The sequence below is a fragment of the Schistocerca piceifrons genome, chromosome 6, assembly GCF_021461385.2.
Source record: "Schistocerca piceifrons isolate TAMUIC-IGC-003096 chromosome 6, iqSchPice1.1, whole genome shotgun sequence".
NCBI classification, from domain to species: Eukaryota; Metazoa; Arthropoda; class Insecta; order Orthoptera; family Acrididae; genus Schistocerca; species Schistocerca piceifrons.
The window spans coordinates 20,751,824-20,771,829 of NC_060143.1; the positions used below are offsets into that span (position 1 = coordinate 20,751,824).

Consider the following 20,006-nt stretch of genomic DNA (forward strand, 5'->3'; position numbering starts at 1 on the left):
GTGCTAGTGTTTGTTTTGAATACAGTCCAGAGACAGGTAGTGTTATTTTCATTGTTTTCTACAAGAAGTGTCTAGTAATCACAGTTTAGTCAACTATCAGCCACCTTTAGTGAATTAGCAGTCTAGTTAAAAGTTGATTAACTCTCTACAGTAAATTGATTTCTTAGGATGGATAGGATGTGTGACTGCTGTGTACGGGTGCAGGAGGAGCTGGCCACTGTTCGCGAACAGCTGAACATATTGATGGCCGCGGTCAGACGTCTACAGGCTGCTGCCTCGAAGTGTAGCGGCAGTGGGGAGTCTGGTGCGTCGCATGGTACACCCCAGGTGTTACATGCTTCACCCACTGTCCCTGCTGTCGAGACATCTTCACGGGTACCAGGCGCGGTTGGGCCACCCTCTCCCCAAGGGGAGAGGTGGGTTCAGTGGCATTCGCAGCGCACGAGGCGGAGGGTCAATGTGGAGGCAGGCCATGTGCCGTTGCCTGCTCTGCCTGTGAGTGAACATGTGGCCGCTCCTTCAGCAAAGTCCGAGCAGGCACATGCGGGGAGGGGTTTATTAGTGATTGGGAGCTCCAACATTAGGCGGGTGATGGAGCCCCTTAGGGAACTAGCAGAAAGGTCGGGGAAGAAGGCCAGTGTTCACTCTGTCTGCTTGCCGGGGGGTCTCATCCGAGATGTGGAGGAGGCCCTGCTGGCGGCGATAGAGAGCACTGGGTGCACCCGACTGCAAATTGTTGCTCATGTCAGCACCAATGACTCCTGCCGTCTGCGTTCAGAGGTCATCCTCAGTTCATACAGGCGGTTGGCGGAGTTGGTGAAGGTGGAAAGCCTTGCTCACGGGGTGGAATCTGAGCTAACTATTTGTAATATCGTTCCCAGAACCGATTGCGGTCCTCTGGGTTGGAGCCGAGTGGAAGGCTTAAACCAGAGGCTCAGACGATTCTTTGGAGATTTGGGGTGCAAATTCTCGACCTCCGCTATCGGGTGGAGAAATGTAGGGTCCCCCTGAATAGGTCAGGCGTGCACTACACGCAGGAAGTGGCTACAAGGGTAGCGGAGTAAGTGTGGAGTGCACATGTGGGTTTTTCAGGTTAAAGAAATCCCTCCCTAGGCCCGACAAGATGCCTCCTGAGACGCAGCAAGGTAGGAGTAGGCAAAATGCAACAGGGAATAACAATATTAATCTGCTAATAGTAAACTGCAGAAGCGTCTATAGAAAGGTCTCAGAACTGCTCTCATTAATAAACGGTCACAATGCCCACATAGTACTAGGGACATGAAATTCTAAACTCAGATTGAAATGTACACCGCAGAGACAGGCTGGGCAGTGAAGGGGGAGGCGTGTTTATAGCGATAAGAAGTGCAATAGTATCGAAGGAAATTGACGGAGATCCGAAATGTGAAATAATTTGGATGAAGGTCACGGTTAAAGCAGGCTCAGACATGATAATTGGATGTCTCTATAGGCCCCCTGGCTCAGCAGTTGTTGTGGCTGAGCACCTGAGGGATAATTTGGAAAAAAACAGTGACATTTTTTTAAGTGCTTTATCTGAAAACTACCTTGAGCAGTTAAACAGAGAACCGACTCGTGGCGATAACATGTTAGACCTTCTGGTGACAAACAGACCCGAACTATTTGAAACAGTTAATGCAGAACAGGGAATCAGCGATCATAAAGCCGTTACTGCATCGATGATTTCAGCCGTAAATAGAAATGTTTAGCAAAAGTGACAAGAAGCAGATTTCAGAGTACCTGATGGCTCAACACAAAAGTTTTGTCTCAAGTACAGATAGTGTTGAGGATCAGTGGACAAAGTTCAAAACCATCGTACAATATGTGTTAGGTGAGTATGTGCCAAGCAAGATCGTAAGGGATGAAAAAGAGCCACTGTGGTACAACAACCGAGTTAGAAAACTGCTGCAGAAGCAAAGGGAACTTCACAGCAAACATAAACATAGCCAAAGCCTTGCAGACAAACAAAAATTACGCGAAGCAAAATGTAGTGTGAGGAGGGCTATGCGAGAGGCATTCAATGAATTCTAAAGTAAAGTTCTATGTACTGTCTTGGCAGAAAATCCTAAGAAATTTTCCTACAGAGTAGATTTCTAGTCTCCAGAAAAGTCATTATACTCGAACATATTACGTGTTCCAAAATTCTACAACTACGAATACGAAAAGACGGTCCTGTGAAACCCAGCTCGCGCTATTTGTCCACGAGACTCAGAGGGCCATAGACACGGGTTCCCAGGTAGATGCCGTGTTCTTGATTTCCGCAAGGCGTTTGATACAGTTCCCCACAGTCGTTTAATGAACAAAGTAAGAGCATATTGACTATCAGACCAATTGTGTGATTGGATTGAAGAGTTCCTAGATAACAGAACACAGCATGTCATTCTCACTGGAGAGAAGTTTTCCGAAGTAAGAGTGATTTCAGATGTGCCGCAGGGGAGTGTCGTAGGACCGTTGCTATTCACAATATACATAAATGACCTTGTGGATGACATCGGAAGTTCTCTGAGGCTTTTTGCGGATGATGCTGTGGTATATCAAGAGGTTGTAACAATGGAAAATTGTACTGAAATGCAGGAGGATCTGCAGTGAATTGACGCATGGTGCAGGGAATGGCAATTGAATCTCAATGTAGACAAGTGTAATGTGCTGTGAATACATAGAAAGAAAGATCTCTTATCATTTAGCTACAATATAGCAGGTCAGCAACTGGAAGCAGTTAATTCCATAAATTATCTGGGAGTACGCATTAGGAGTGATTTAAAATAGAATGATCATATAAAGTTGATCGTCGGTAAAGCAGATGGTTCAAATGGCTCTGAGCACTATGGGACTCAACTGCTGAGGTCATTAGTCACCTAGAACTTAGAACTAGTTAAACCTAACTAACCTAAGGACATCACAAACATCCATGCCCGAGGCAGGACTCGAACCTGCGACCGTAGCGGTCTTGCGGTTCCACACTGTAGCGCCTTTAACCGCACGGCCACTTCGGCCGGCGGTAAAGCAGATGCCAGACTGAGATTCATTGGAAGAATCCTAATGAAATGCAATCTGAAAACAAAGGAAGTAGGTTACAGTACACTTGTTCACCCACTGCTTGAACACTGCTCAGCAGTGTGGGATCCATACCAGATAGGGTTGATAGAAGAGATAGAGAAGATCCAATGGAGAGCAGCACGCTTCATTACAGGATCATTTAGTAATCCCGAGAGCGTTACGGAGATGATAGATAAACTCCAGTGGAAGACTCTGCAGGAGAGACGCTCAGTAGCTCAATATGGGATTTTGTTGAAGTTTCAAGAACATACCTTCACCGAGGAGTCAAGCAGTATATTGCTCCCTCCTACGTATATCTCGTGAAGAGACCACGAGGATAAAATCAGATAGATTAGAGCCCACACAGAGGCATATCGACAATCCTTCTTTCCACGAACAATACGAGACTGGAATAGAAGGGAGAACCAATAGAGGTACTCAAGGTACCCTCCGCCACACACCGTCAGGTGGCTTGCGGAGTATGGATGTAGCTGTAGATGTAGATGTATCAGGAATGAACAACATGCACATTCACTGTACTATTTGTCTGTTACACATGCTTGAGATGAGATCAGTGAGTTGTTTGTGCATCTGACCTCACTCTGGAGAGCGGGAAAGAGGCACAGAGACATGTAGTGTGGTTTCTGACAGTGCAAGGAGTGTCAGGAAGTGAAATTAATGCTCAAATATCTGTGTAGGCTGAAGATAGTATGTCATGTGCATGAGTGTTTGTGTGGAGTAAATGATTTTAAGAATGCAATATGTCACTGAAAGACAGCAGTCGGCCAGGACACGCTCATTGTGTCAATAACTTTCTGGGGAGGGCAACTACAGCTTAGAGATGTGAATAACAACAAAAAACATTCAAACCTCAATAACCATTCAAATTATCATAAAAATTACAAGAATTAAAAAAGTCAAGAATGATAAGGTGTTTCCAAAATCCACATAGATGTAAGAAGGTGCTTTATTTGCAACTTCCAGTTTCACATCAGTATAGACACATATGTAGTTTTATAATGATTATATTTTTACAATGCATATGGACAATTACAGAATACCAACATTCAGGAAGTTGCTCATGTTAAGAGTCAAACCACACTGGTGGCTTATCGTAATAAAACTGAGTGGTCTCAAAAGATGCTTGTTATAATCTTAAGATAATTTTAATGGGTATTGAATCTTGAGTGTTTTTATTGTTATTCACAGTTACTTCTTTTGCCATTGGTGCAGTGGATCCTGCTGTCATTGGTGCAGTGGATCCTGCTGTCAGAAATGGCCAATTGCAGACAGTGGAAGACATTCAGCTAATGTTGGGCATCAATGCGGTACTGCTCGTGCCATCAGAACAGAGCATCTGAAGTTCTGTAAAATCTATATGCAGAGGGTTCCCCATAGCCTGACAGAGGAGAATGTTGACATCACTGCAGCACCTAGAATGATCTCACGATGAAGAATATCATTTCCTGACCCATATTGTCAGGAGATGAAAGATGGCAGAGAGAGTCAACAATGGATGCACATGGATTTACTGTCACTGCGAAAACCCAAAGCCATGCATGCCAGCTCGAAGAAAGTCATGACAACTTCTTCCTATGACTACAAGAGCCCACTGCTCATTGACTTTCTAGAATACAGCATCACAATTAACACAGAGTGGTATGTGGACACTTTGCAAAAACCGAAGTGTACCATGAAGTCCAAATGGGACAGCATCATTCATTTGCAGGATAATGCTTGCCCATATACTGTTGACGTTGTTTCGATAACACTACATAAGTTCACATGAAAGCTCTTACACCATCATCAATACAGTCCCGATCTCTCCCCATGCAATTTACATATTTTTGGAGCTACGAAGGATGACATTCATGGCTATCGATTTGCTTCAAGCAAAGAGATGCACCCCTGTGTACAATCATGGTTCCAAAGGCAACTGCAAATATTTTTCCTTGAAGGCACTCACCATTTTGTCTCAAAGTGGGATAGATGTATTAAAAAGATATGGTGTTGCTTTTTAAATAATAAACAGGTTACTTACCCCCACCTGTCTCATTTTCATTTGACTGCCCCTTGATTCTTTATGGTGGAAAGAGAGGGAACGGTCAAACTGCATAGATTTATTACTTCTGCTCTGTGTAAGTCATGATCAGATACACATACTTTCTCTAGTGTTGTTTGTTCTGTCCAGTAACATATTTATAAGAGCTTATTGTCTAACTACAAACAACATTTTCCACTTCAATGTAAATCCATCATCACTAATGTAGCTAGAGAACACACACACACACACACACACACATACACACACACACACACACACACGTTCAGCTACAACGCGCTGGCTGAATACACAATGCCAGGACTCTGTGGGTTGGCTGCAGTGAGGGAATGTGTTGGGTAGAGTTGGAGAGGGGAGAAAGGAGGTAGTCAGCAAAAGGAAGGGTTGGGGAAGGGTTACAAGTGCAGAGGACAGACACGACATCGGCACCGGTGAGTTTGTGCAACACACGACGATCAAGACAAGGAGAAGTGATCTGGAGGGGTGTGACAGAACAGAGGAATGGGAGACTGTGGGTAAGAGGGTGTGCATTCAGGATGAGTGAATTTAGGGTTTCAAGGCAGACAGGTTATGAGGACAAAAGATGTGTTGCAAAGACAGTTGCCATTTACATAGTTCAGAAAAGGTGGTGTTGAGGGGAAGGATCTAGATAGCACAGGTTGTGAAGCAGCCACTGCAATTGAGTGTACTGGGCTCAGCAGCATGTTCACCACCGAATGGTTAACTCTGCTTTTGGTCACAGTTTGGCAGCAGCCATTCATTCAAGTGGACTCCTGGTTGGTGATCAGGCACACATAAAATGAAGTGCATATATTCCAGCAGAGCTGGTACACTTCATGGCTGCTTTCGTACTTGGCCGTGCCTCTAATGGGGTAGTATAAGCCTTTGATGAGGTTGGAGTAGTATGTGCTCGATGAGTGTATTAGATAGGTTGTAAACTGGGTCTTCCGTATGGGTATGACCCATATAGCTAGGGGTTGGGAGTGGGTGTGGCATGAGGATGGAACAGGATATCGCATAGATTGGGTGGGTGTTGGGATACCACTTTAGGAGAGTGTTGGAAGGATTGTGGATAGGATGTTTCTCATTTCCATGTATGATGATAAATAGTCAAAGCCACAGTGGAGGATACAGTAAACCATTACGGTGCAGAATGATACTAAAGGAAGGAACAGATGCCCTTTGCAGCTGTTTCTCCTCATATGGTAGGAGGATTAGGAGTGTGTGCTGATATGGTGAGGGAAATTTGTCTGTGGACAAGGTTTGGGGTGGGGGGTTGTGCCTGTCTGTGAAGACATTAGTGAGATTTCAGCATACTGGGCAAGGGAATTCTCGTCACTGCAGTGTGCTTTCCATGGACAGTCATAGCATATCAAAGCAATTTTTCAAGGTGGATGTGATGACAGCAATATAAAAACGGAATTTATAGCACATACAAAATAATTTTACATACTTGGTTGCAGTAATATGAACTCATAGCAAAGCTGCTCAATCTATTGAATATGAAGCAAGTTAAGCAAAAGCATACAATAATTAAATATATGGAACTTTCACATATTCTGTGCACACTTCAGTTGTAAAACATTTTGCAAGTCTCAAGTTTCCGAGCAGTGGTGATGACAAAGTGTGTGTGAAAAGATATCAGCCTATGTCCACAAATTGCTACATATAGGTGTAACAAATTTCTAAAGCAAGAGAAATTTCAAAACTTTCAAGGAAGTAGCAATAATATCTTCATATTAACAGAGATTTCATAGAACATTAATTTGATGCTCCTCTTGGAATGTAATTTAGACACAGAATTATTTGGTGGACTCACTTATCACTGATCCTCTTTCCAGTCTATTTTAGACCAACAAAGTTTGTTAGATCACGCAACTCTTTGTCATTAGCAGCTGTTTGAGTTCATTTTTTAAATTTTACTTATTTATTTGGCTCATATGATCTGATATCACACAGTGTGCTACAGACATAAAAAAAAGTATGTTAATATTAACATAGAGTAGATTATGGTTTACAATACATTGCTACAGGTATATATAAAGTTTGCTTCACTGAATAGTTCATGTGTTGCATTTAATCATAATCAGCACGTTTACTGTTCTAGGTATTATTTTACAGAGAGCAAGCAGTGATCCAGATTTACAAAGTTGAGTATATTTTCTTCAAATAGACTTTATACTTGTGGGGAGCTTATTAAACAGCTGGGGCCCTACATGGAATGCTCCCTTTCGACAAAAATGTATATTAATTCTTTTTAACAATGAAAAATGGATTATTATTTCATTTGTGACATGCTTCTTTATTTATGAATTCAACAGCAAACTAACTACATTTTAATTGCCACTTAACTCACCTGTCAGGTATGTATTGTGAGAGGAGTTGATAAAATAATGTGGAAGTGGTTGGTCCATATCATCTGACAAGTCTAGTTTTGAAGCTGATATAATCGGGTTGTCCTCACTCATTAGATATTGCAAAAATCCATCAAAACTCAGCTGCCCTGTTAACAAGAAAGAACCTTAAAATTTTTACATTTACAGGTAATGAAATTAAGTGTTACTGAACATAGGTAAGTAAAATGATTTAAACAAAAAAAATTGCACCAGTTACATTTGTGATTGTAAATGTTTGGGTTTCCACAGGATGGAGGGGGCACAGTACCAAAAAACCACAAGAAGACAAACTGCAGGATGAGAGAGGCAGAACAACAGACATGTAAATATCACATAATTTACCAATGTAAATATTTGCAATTGACAATCAGAACAATTATTCAAAACACATCAGGTTATGGATGAAAAAAAATATAGCAGGTGCAATTTTTTTAAATTACAGATGACACAGTTGCAGGATTTTTAAAAACATCAATTATGATGAAGGAAATTAAGATAATATCATGATATCAGGAAAACTAAAGGGGTCACTACAAAGAAATCAGCATCAAAATTTTTCAGAATTCGTTCTTAGTTATGCCATGGCCATGACTTGTTTTTACAGATACAATGAATTCTTAAGCAGCATTGGCAATCAATCCAAATCTATATCTACACTTCTTTCAGCAGCAGCAAGGAAAACTGTTGTTGGTGTTGTTGTGGTCTTCAGTCCAGAGACTGGTTTGATGTAGCTCTCCATGCTACTCTATCCAGTGCAAGATTCTTCATCTTCCAGTACCTACTGCAACCTACATCCTTCTGAATCTGTTTAGTGTATTCATCTCTTGGTCTCCATCTACGATTTTTACCCTCCACGCTGCCCTCCAATTGGTGATCCCTGCATGCCTCAGAATATGCCCTACGTACCGATCCCTTCTTTTAGTCAAGTTGTGCCACAAATTTCTCTTCTCTCCACTTTTATTCAATACCTCCGCACTAGTTATGTGATCTACCCATCTAATCTTCAGCATTCTTCTGTAGCACCACATTTCGAAAGTTTCTATTCTCTTCTTGTCTAAACTATTTATTGTCCAAGTTTCACTTCCATACATGGCTACACTCCACACAAATACTTTCAGAAACGACATCCTGACAATTAAATCTATACTCGATGTTAACAAATTTCTCTTCTACAGAAATGCTTTCCTTGCCATTGCCAGTCTACATTTTATATACTCTCTACTTTGACCATCATTAGTTATTTTGCTCCCCAAATAGCTAAACTCATTTACTACTTTAAACGTCTCATTTCCTAATCTAATTCCTGCAGCATCACCCAATTTAATTTGACTACATTCCATTATTCTCATTTTGCGTTTGTTGAATGTTCATATTATATCCTCCTTTCAAGACACTGTCCATTCCGTTCAGCTGCTCTTCCAAGTCCTTTACTGTCTCTGACAGAATTAGAATGTCACTGGCGAACATCAAAGTTTTTATTTCCTCTCCATGGATTGTAATTCCTACTCCAAAGTTTTCTTTTGTTTCCTTTACTGCTTGCTCAATATACAGATTGAATAACATCAAGGAGAGGCTACAACCCTGTCTCATTCCCTTCCCAACCACTGCTACTCTTTCATGTCCCTCGACTCTTATAACTGCCATCTGCTCTCTGTACAAATTGTAAATAGCCTTTCGCTCCTTGTATTTTACCCCTGCCAACATTATAATTTGAAAGAGAGTATTCCAGTCAACATTGTCAAAAGCTTTCTCTAAGTCTACAAATGCTAGAAATGTAGGTTTGCCTTTCCTTCACTTATTTTCTAAGATAAGTCGTAGGGTCAGTATTGCCTCACATGTTCCAACATTTCTACAGAATCCAAATTGATCTTCCCCGAGGTCGGCTTCAGCCAGTTTTTCCATTTGTCTGTAAAGAATTCATGTTAGTATTTTGCAGCAGTGGCTTATTAAACTGATAGTTCGATAATTTTCACATCTGTCAACACCTGTTTTCTTTGGGATTGGAATTATTATATTCTTCTTGAAGTCTGACGGTATTTCGCCTGTCTCATACATCTTGCTCACCAGATGGTAGAGTTTTGTTACGCCTGGCTCTCCCAAGGCTGTCAGTAGTTCTAATGGAATGTTGTCTACTCCTGAAGCCTTGTTTCGACTTAGGTCTTTCAGTGCCCTGTCAAACTCTTGACATAGTATCATATCTCCTATTTCATCTTCATCTACATTCTCTTTCATTTCTATAATATTGTCCTCAAGAACATCACCCTTGTATAGACCCTCTATATACTACTTCCACCTTTCTGATTTCCCTCCTTTGCTTAGAATTGGGTTTCCATCTGAGCTCTTGATATTCATGCAAGTGGTTCTCTTTTCTCGAAAGGTCTCGTTAATTTTCCTGTAGGCAATATCTATCTTACCCCTAGTGATATGTGCCTCTACATCCTTACATTTGTCCTCTAGCCATCCCTGCTCAGTCATTTTGGTCTTCCTGTCGATCTCACTTTTGAGACATTTGTATTCCTTTTTGTCTGCTTCATTTACTGCATTTTTATATTTTCTCCTTTTATCAATTAAATTCTATATATCTTCTGTTACCCAAGGATTTCTATTAGCCCTCGTCTTTTTACCTATTTGATCCTCTGCTACCTTCTCTATTTCATCTCTCAAAGCTACCCATTCTTCTTCTACTGTATTTATTTCCTCCATTCTTGTCAATCGTTCCCTAATGCTCTCCCTGAAGCTCTCTGCAACCTCTGGTTCTTTCAGTTTATCCAGGTCCCATCTCCTCAATTTCCCACTTTTTTGCAGTTTCTTCAGTTTTAATCTACAGTTCATAACCAATAGATTGTGGTCAGAGTCCACATCTGCCCCTGGAAATGTCTTACAATTTAAAACCTAGTCCCTAAATATCTGTCTTACCATTATATTATCTGTCTGACACCTTCCAGTATCTCCAGGCTTCTTCCATGTATACAACCTTCTTTTATGGTTCTTGAACCAAGTGTTAGCTATGATTAAGTTATGCTCTGTGTAAAATTCTACCAGGCGGCTTCCTCTTTCGTTTCTTCCCCCCAATCCATATTCACCTACTACATTTCCTTCTCTCCCTTTTCCAGTCACCTATGACAATTAAATTTTCGTCTCCCTTCACTATCTGAATAATTTCTTTTATCTCATCATACATTTCATTAATCTCTTCGCCATCTGCAGAGCTAGTTGGCATATAAACTCGTACCACTGTGGTAGGCGTGGGCTTCGTATCTATCTTGGCCACAATAATGTGTTCACTATGCTGTTTGTAGTAGCTTACCCGCATTCCTATTTTCCTATTCATTATTAAATCTACTCCCGCATTACCTCTATTTGATTTTGTAAAATAATTAAATCTATTAACATAATATTTTTCATTCCCAATGCAGATGTATGTCCACTACCATTTAACCCTTGTGCAGCATTACAGTCTTTAAATGTTGTTGCATGGAATCACACCAGCCAGCAAATGTTTGTGGGATATTTCTCTTCAAGCTATTTGCATGTGAATCCACAAAGCATCAACAGTGCTTACTGTAGCATAGTCATGAACAAGCAACTAACTAACCCCATCCCAGACATATTTCATAAGTAACAATTGTCACACAAATGTTCATTTCATGGAAACAGGTGCACCCATAATTAACTGATTCACATTTTCAGGTACTGTCCTGCCTGAAAAATGCATAGTTGCACAAGGAGAGGCAATACCTAGGACTAGATCACTTCCTCAGTACAGTGCCGTACAGACTGTGCGCGCGCGTGCCACACACACACACACACACACACATACACACACACACACACACAGATATCACTGTTATAATAGCATGTCATCTACAAGCCAAAACACCAAGGAATGACAAACACATTCCTGAGAGAGAGATCATTAAGTCCCATTCACAGAGACTCACATGCTTATATTGTCCTCTTTGATGTTAGTGAGGTATTGGCATCCACTTTCACATTTTCACATCATTTGGTAGCTCTTCATTAAAAGAGTTTGCCACTTTGTTAATCCTTGCACTGACTTAAAAGTGCCTGGGTCAGCATGTACATTGTTTCTCTGCAATCTTAATCATTTACATCTAGTATATCCTCTGAGATTCATTCAGGTCATTCTTTCCAGATGTTGCAATTTTAAAACATCTTCAAAGAAAAAAAAAGTAAATGTTATTAATTCCTCATTGGTCATGTATGTAATCCTTCCAGAAAAACTACATTGGTCTCTGCATCACTAGTGCCTTTGGTGGTTTGAATAGTTCACCCACCTTCTAGGAAATTATATAAAAGACAGCTTACTCTCCATCAAGTGATATTCAATTCCATTCAGAACAGTTTCTATAAATACAAGCTAAGCATCATTTTTGAAACAGACACATCATCAACCTAGACATGACTGTTCCTTCACGAATGGTGAGTTATACACCCGAAACAGCCATTCCACAGAGATGATCAGCATTTTCAAATGATGCTGAAAAGATCTTTCGGAAATGCCAGGTTGGAATATCAACATTATTAGCAAAGGATAGATTGCTACTCAGTGTAGAGATGACTCATTGAGTTGCGGAAAGGCACAACGAAACAACACAGTTACACATTACATCTTTTGGTCAGATCCTTCTTCAGCAAAGGAAACACACAAGCAAGTGCACTTAATGCACAAATGACCTCAGCCACTTGCAGCTCCAACTGGATGGCAAGTTTAGTTGCAAAGAAAATCCACCATTTACAACAAGTAAACCCATTGAATACCCAAGCATCTGCCAACATCAAAATGTGTCAAAGACTGTGCAATACTTTGTAACAACAAAATGCTTTTGATGCATCATTCCTGTGGGCCTTATTGAAATGAGCATGATGTCACAGCTGTTTACATTTTGAACAGGTTGCAGGAAAATAGTGCGAATGGTGTTTTGATAAGTGTTACTTTCAAAGTAAATTTTTTTGTGTGCGAAATGAATTATGTTATGTGTGAAAATATGTGATGAATTTCTTAAATCATGAAATGTTAGACTCTCATTCAAAACTTAACACTGAGGACTTCCCATTTTGAATAATTTCAGGCCCAGAAGACCAGCCAATTCATGCCATTATCTAAAATTTTGCTGACACATGCAAAAAGAGGCGAAGTTTCAAGATTAGTTTTTCATATTTCTTTTTGTTCTTTCATAGATTACAAATTAAGCAATAAAAGTGGCAAGAAGTATAATTATCCTTCAAAACAAAGTGGAAAGTAAGTTCCTGAGCAATTTGACACATGACTGACTTTTCTGTAGGAAAGTCAAAGTGCTGGACAGAACATGGTTGTATTCAGCCAGATGGCTCATGAAATTTTTGATGCACAGAAGTGAAATTTATAATCGTGCTTGTCAGAAATACTCAGCTGCTGCAATTTAACCTGTGCTCTTAGGGTCCTGCCTAACCACACCCGCTCAGGGTGAGAGGGGATTGACAGCCCGTAATATGTGGGAAAGCTTAGCTTTTCTTGTAGCTATACTTTTTGTATATTAGTTTAAACCATTAACTTTACCTATTTGTGTGATATTGTTATTGGCTGACTACCTCACATGTGCTATGCTCTGTCTGCTGGTATTGGCTGGCAAGATCACGACATGAGCTACAATTGGCTTTCAAAAGCACATCACAATCTCAATTTCAGTGCTGTATTTGGTGGAATTCATGTTTATACTTTTATAATTTGAGAATGTGTCATGAAAATGTTGCCACGCATCGAAGATGTTTGCAGCATGCATTATTTTTTGCTGGATTTCGTTTACTAAAGAGCTGGGAAGCTCTATGCCGGTGTATAAAATCTCTATCACTCAAAGGATTGATAAGTTATACAGCTCTGAGGGAAAGGATATTGTCATTTAACACAGAAAAAATGTACTTTCAACAGGGGTATAGTGTATTTTCACAAGGCAAAAAGTGTATTTTCGCCCAAGAAAAAGCACATTTTTAACCAGGAAATCTTCTTCTTCTTCTTCTTCCCTCGTCCACATATACACCCTGAGTGAGGGAATTTGGTGTATAGGGATGTGGTGTAAATAGTGAACAGTAGGGAACCAGGAGGTAAAGAGTTGGAAAGTCGGTAAAGGAAGTGATTTGTATGTTTGATGTGGGAGGCTAGATTATGGGCAATTGGTTGGATGCGTTGGTCAATGAAGGCCAAAATCCTTTCAGTTGGGGCATAATAACCAGCTACACTGGGGCAGCCAGGATTGTTGGGTTTGCGAATTTTGGGGAGCATGTAGTAGGTGGGTTGTAGTGTGTCACAGGGTGCCCCACCTAACAGCTCTCTTGTCTCTCTCCCACCCATATCCTGCTATCCATCCCCATTTACAGCCCCACTCCTGATTGCTAAAAAATTTAAAGTTCCTGGAATCCTAAAACATCCCTAGGTTTTTACTGAATTTCTTGTGGATGAAAAAATTCTCAGGTTCTTCCAGATTCCCTGGTATCTTGGGCATATACACACTGCTTGTTACCAATGGTATTGCTGCAATTGAATACAACTTATCCCAACACCCTTCGGACTCCAGTCCCACTACCTCATTCCTCATATGCCAAACTAACTTTATCCTAACACGTAACTCCTTCTCCTTTGAAGGAAAAGTATACAAATAAATTTGTGGCACAGCCATGCGCACCCACATGGCACTTTCCTATGCCAACCTGTTTATGAGCCATCTAAAGGTAACTTTCCTAGCAACCCAAAACCCCAAACCTCTGGTCTGGTTCAGATTCGTTAATGATATCTTCATGATCTGGAATTGGGTCCAAGATACTCTACCCTCATTCTTTCGCAACCACAACACCTTCCACTTCACCTGATTCTCCTCAACCCAGTGTGCCATGTTTCTAGATGCTAACCTCCTCTCTAATGGCTTCATCCACACTACACCAACCAACCATCAAAAGTACCTTCATTCTCACAGCTGTCATCCCTTCCACTAGAAAATTGTGCACCTAGAAACCAAAAGGTCATAGGATCAAATCCGCATCTGAACATGCAAGTTTCCAATCCACTTTTAATCTAGCCTTCACCTCTCAATGATGTGAGGAGACTCCAGGAATGACGCAGGGTTCGAATTCCACTTTAAAATGTGGGTCTCCTTTTCTTGGTTGTATACCTAGGGTAATTGGAGACACACGAGTTGCCAAAGTGGCATTAGTTGAAAAGACTTCCACAAGGCCATTGAGCTACATAAAATTATTAGTTTAACATGGATTTCAACACAGTTTTCACACGTACAAATTGTCACTAAAGTTGAAAAAAAAGTGTCATTTGCGTTGGTGAGCTGACAGTTACCCATTAGGGACAGTCCATGTGTGGATTAGTGTATAATCACAATTTTCAAGAAAAGTCATAAAAAGCACAGCATCTTTAATAAAGGAAAAGGGGCCTCTTGTTAATTATTTGTGAAACCAAAATGACATATAATATGGCTTCATCTGACCATATGTTTCTCTGTATCACTGCCAATTATTTTTGTTATGCACAGCACATTTTCCTGCCACTATTCATTAAACTAATACATTGAACAACAATGGTTCTCTAAAAAAAACAAGATGACATGAAGTGCACTGATTGCGATGAGCCTAAAAGATGTGAAAATAGTGAAAGAAACGAAGTACTTTCACTAAATGCAGAGATTAAAAACCAGTCAAGTATGAAGTCTCGTAATAACAAGCAAGGAAATACCGGTACTATAATTAGCAGGGAACATACATGTCATGAGAATATGCCAACCTCAAGTAAGAAGAACAAAGAAGATACTTGCATGCTCTCCGACAGTCATGGAAAGGGCCTAGTTGGTATCATGTGTAACATGCAAACTATATTTAAGGTTAGTGGAATAACAAAACCAGGCACTCCCATGAATGAAATTCTAAAAAAACTGTGAACACTTTTTGGAGCCTGGAAGAAATTGTTTGATAATCGGGGATGCTAATGGCGTTTATAGGAATGAGGGTAAACTCGCCACAAGAGTGCTAAGAAGCACACTACAGAAAATTACAAATGTGAACTTCTATTTTGCACGTATACCACAAAGATATGATCTGATGGAAAAATCTTGTATCAACAAAGAAATCGCTATTACTAATAGAGAATTTGAAAAAATATGCCGAAGCTTCCCAAATGCCACATATGTGAATGTACCATCTTCAGAAAGAAGTCACTTTACCAGGCATGGGCTACACAGAAATAAACTTGGAAAAGCATTCATTAGTCGAGAAATACTTAATGCAGTGTTAGCAGTTGAAGACAAGAATTGCCCTACTGTACAACTACCACCACCCATCACAGCAATTGAAATTCTCCAACATAAAAATGAAGCTGATTCACCAGCAACAGATCCAGAATCTTCACTTGCCACAAAAGTATCTGATGCAAATGAAGCCTCCTCAACAGCTCCAACAGTATCAGAAGCAGCTACAGACTATACAGCGGCATCATTAGCAAGAAATGTGCTTACGGCCAGCGAGTCATCAGATACAACTGGAATTCCAGCTTCAAAGGTTGCAGCACATCCAGAAGAAAGAAAGACAAGATGCAGGAAACCAATGTCCCTAAAGGATTTTTGGCACCCAGCCCCAACACGAAGAAACCGTTGACACCAGAATTTACAAGTGAGAGTTCCTCTCAACCGAGTTGCAAACAGCTTAAAATTACTTAGCCTTAATATACAGTGTCTCAAAAATAAAATTCTAGATCTCGAGATTGAGGCCAGTGAATATTGTGTTGATTGTATTTGTATTCAAGAGCATTGGTGCAAAAATTATGAATTAGAAAACATTAATGTTTCCCCATATACCTTGGTTAGCCACTTTTCTAGGAAGGAAGCCAAGAATGGGGGTGTCTGCATTTATGTGAAATCAGATATTAAAGTGAAAAACAGGCCTGAAGCTGAACTCCTGAGAATAGAAAAACATTTTGAGGCAACAGCAGTGCAAATGAATGTAAAAAATAGGAAAATAACAGTCATGTCAGATCACCATGTGGAGACGCAGAAATTTTTTAAAATAAGATTGAAGAACTACTGAGCATAATACATGATGAGAAGTCATCAATAATTCTATGTGGGGACTTAAATGTCAATATGTTGGTAGATAGTCCATTTAAAATTAAATTCCTCAATATTCTACACAGTTTCAACCTATATTCTAATATAAACAGTCCTACAAGTGTAACAAACATTTCAGAAAGTCTTATAGATAATATATTTTCAAATATAGAAATCCCAGATACAGAAGTTTTGAATATTGACCTAGGAATATCTGATCATAACGCACTTATTATTAAAGTGCTCACAGTTCCAATACATGCAAAAACAGTACATCATATGTATAAGAGAATTTTTTTCTCCCGAAAGCTGCAACCAATTTGGTATCACACTGACTAACCAACCTTGGGCAGAAGCATTGTCACAAACTGATACAGATGCTGCATACAATGTTTTCTCCTATCTTTTCATGACAAATTTTGAAATGTGCTTTCCAAAAAGATTAGTTAAAATCAACTCATCTAGCCATAGACACACAAATTCTTGGATCACGTCTGGCATTAAAAGCTCTTCCAAGACTATGAAAAGACTAAACTCTGAAATGAAAACCAATACTGACTCTAATTTCAAAAAACATGTTAGTAACTACAAAAAGGTATATAGAAGGGTGATTAATCTAGCAAAAATATTAAGTAACAATAGACTAATAAGGAAGTCAGACAATAAATCAAGGACCGCATGGGAAATTGTTAAAAGAGAAATAGGAAAAAGCTCTACAGACCAGGATATTGTACTTAAATCTAGTGGTAACATTGAAATAAAGAAGGAAGTCTTGCCCAATTACATTAACAATTACTTCCTAAGTGTACCTAATAAATTAAGCAAGAGCTTTACCAATGGAGAGAAAACAACAGCTCCAAAAGTAGTCAATAGCATGACAATAAGTTCCACTAATAAATATGAAATACTGGAAGTAATTAACAGTATGAAACCCAAAATGACTGCAGGACTGGACGAAGTGCCAGTGACAATAATAAAAAAAGTCTCCACACAGATCTTGGAACCACTGGAACATATTGCCAATTTATCATTCAGTGAAGGTGTGTTGCCCCAAAGGCTGAAAATTTCTAAGGTTAAACCATTATTAAAAAATGGGGATAGAAAACTATAGACCTATATCCCTCCTTCCATCTTTATCAAAAATTTTTGAAAAACTGATGAAAATTAGACTCATAAGCTACCTTGACACCTTCAATCTTCTAAATTGTAATCAACACGGTTTTCGTACAGGTTACAGCACAGAAACAGCTATACAGGCCTATACAGAAGAAATGATTAGAAATTTAGACAAAAACAAATGTGTGGTAGGAATCATCCTAGATCTTTCCAAGGCCTTTGATACAGTAGTACATAATCAAATTCTCCTTGACAAACTGGAGGCAATAGGCATCAGAGGAATTGGGAGGAAATGGTTTGAATCCTATCTCCAAGATAGAACTCAGGTTGTGGAGCTCACCTCATCTCAGAATAAGCAAAAAATAAAGTGGGTTTCTGATGCTAAGAAAGTGGCAATAGGTGTCTCTCAGGGTAGTGTTCTTGGCCCCCTATTATTCCTAATCTATATAAATTACATTGAAAGGCACAACAGATCATCAAAAATTATGTTATTTGCAGATGATACAAGCATAATTATAAGTGATGACAGCAAATCCTTTTTCACAACAGCTGAAAAGATCCTGAAGAGTGAGCAACAGTGGTTTTACGCAAATAAGTTAACACTCAATTTAAATGAAACAGATTACATAGAGTATGGTAAAGTAAATGAGAAGGACGATCACCGTTTATCACTGAGTGCCCATGAAATAGAGAAAGTCTGGTCTACAAAATTTTTGAGCATGTACATTGATCAGCACTTGAGCTGGAAAGACCATGTCACATACATATCCAAGAAACTCAATTCAGCATGTTTTGCACTGAGAGTAATTCCTAGAGTTTGCAGTGCAGAATGTACAAAATTAGTGTATATGGCTTATTTCGATTCTATTATATCCTATGGAATAACATTCTGGGGTGCAACTAAATGTCACTTGAGAGACGTTTTTAAATTACAGAAAAGGGCCATTAGAATTATTACACACAGCTCCCCACAAACACACTGTAAGCCCTTGTTCATGCAGCTAAACATACTTACAGTACTATCTTTGTACATATTAAAAAGCATACTGCATACAAGAACACACTTGAGTAGTTTACGTGTAAATTCAGATCTTCATGACTACAATACACGTATCTGTAAGAATCTGCATGTAGAAAGAACAAGAAAAACAAAAACTCAAAAACATGTAAGCCACTATGGAATAAAACTTTATAATGCTCTGCCACTCTGCATCAGGGGAACAGAAGATGAAGGAAAATTTAAGTCAGAATTAAAAAAGTTTATGATAAATAAATGTTTTTATAGCATAGAGGAATATTTTGAATCCTTAAATAACTAACAGATAGTTGTATTGTTAATATCATGTTCTCATTGTCAGCTCTATGTCTCATTTATACTCTTTTTAACTCTAAAATTATGTGTAATATGTGTTTTCCAAAATGTACTAAATATATATAAATCCATCACATACGGTACATGTTAAAGGAGCATGTAAAAAAACAACACATTAATTCAATGTTTTATTTTTCAACATATTATATAATGTTAATTTTATGTGTTTTAATTCAATGTTTTACTTTTCAACATAATGTTAATTTTGTGTGTGTGATAGAAATTTGTAATATTCTGCTGTGCATATTCTGGACAGTATTATGACAATTCCTACATCATGTAAATGATGAAAAGGATGATAATAAATGAAATGAAATGAATAACATACCACGTTGGGCATTGTACTTATTGGGCTCATACTGCTGAATAAGATCCTTAGCTCTAGATGTGTTTGCATAAGGGTAGAGTATTTCATTCAGTCTCGGATCTCTCTGAGTCTTATTGAGGAACTCCACAAACTGTGCTGCTGTCATAAATCTTCTCTTCTGTGTGCCACAGCTGAAATTAACATGGTAGGTAGCTTCAGTTTTACTTCAGAATCATCCTTATTAATGTCAATCTCACATCAGATGGAACTGTACTTACAGTTCCTCAAATATTTTTTCTACTTCAGTTCTCTGTGTCAGATTTTTGTAGAAGTTGAAGAAGTCCTCAAATTGGAATTTCTGTAGACTTAAAGCATCATTCTGAAAGATTTTTTTGCATGACATTAATTCAGTCGCAATGTAAAATGCATTTAAGCAAGGTAAATAATTTATATTCATTTCAGAAGGTGCATAACAAAGTATGAAACTCTAGATCCTCACCTTCCCTGATGGAAACCCAGATATATCCAGAGCTTTTTCAACTCTCTTTCGATCTTCCTTGTTTTGTGTAAATATTTTTATAACACTGAAAACACAAATAAAGAG

General features: G+C 39.1%; 1 protein-coding gene across 1 annotated transcript in view; it reads right to left on the minus strand.

Annotated features, from left to right (window-relative positions):
• The window catches only part of LOC124802835 (1-phosphatidylinositol 4,5-bisphosphate phosphodiesterase classes I and II), a 390,603-nt gene that overhangs the window by 216,444 nt on the left and 154,153 nt on the right, over positions 1-20,006 (minus strand). The window contains exons 6-9 of the mRNA XM_047263846.1: positions 19,902-19,986; positions 19,681-19,781; positions 19,424-19,593; positions 7,470-7,616 (exon numbers count right to left, since the gene is read on the minus strand). Of these exons, the coding sequence (XP_047119802.1) occupies positions 7,470-7,616; positions 19,424-19,593; positions 19,681-19,781; positions 19,902-19,986 (503 nt within the window). The remainder of the gene's footprint in view (positions 1-7,469; positions 7,617-19,423; positions 19,594-19,680; positions 19,782-19,901; positions 19,987-20,006) is intronic.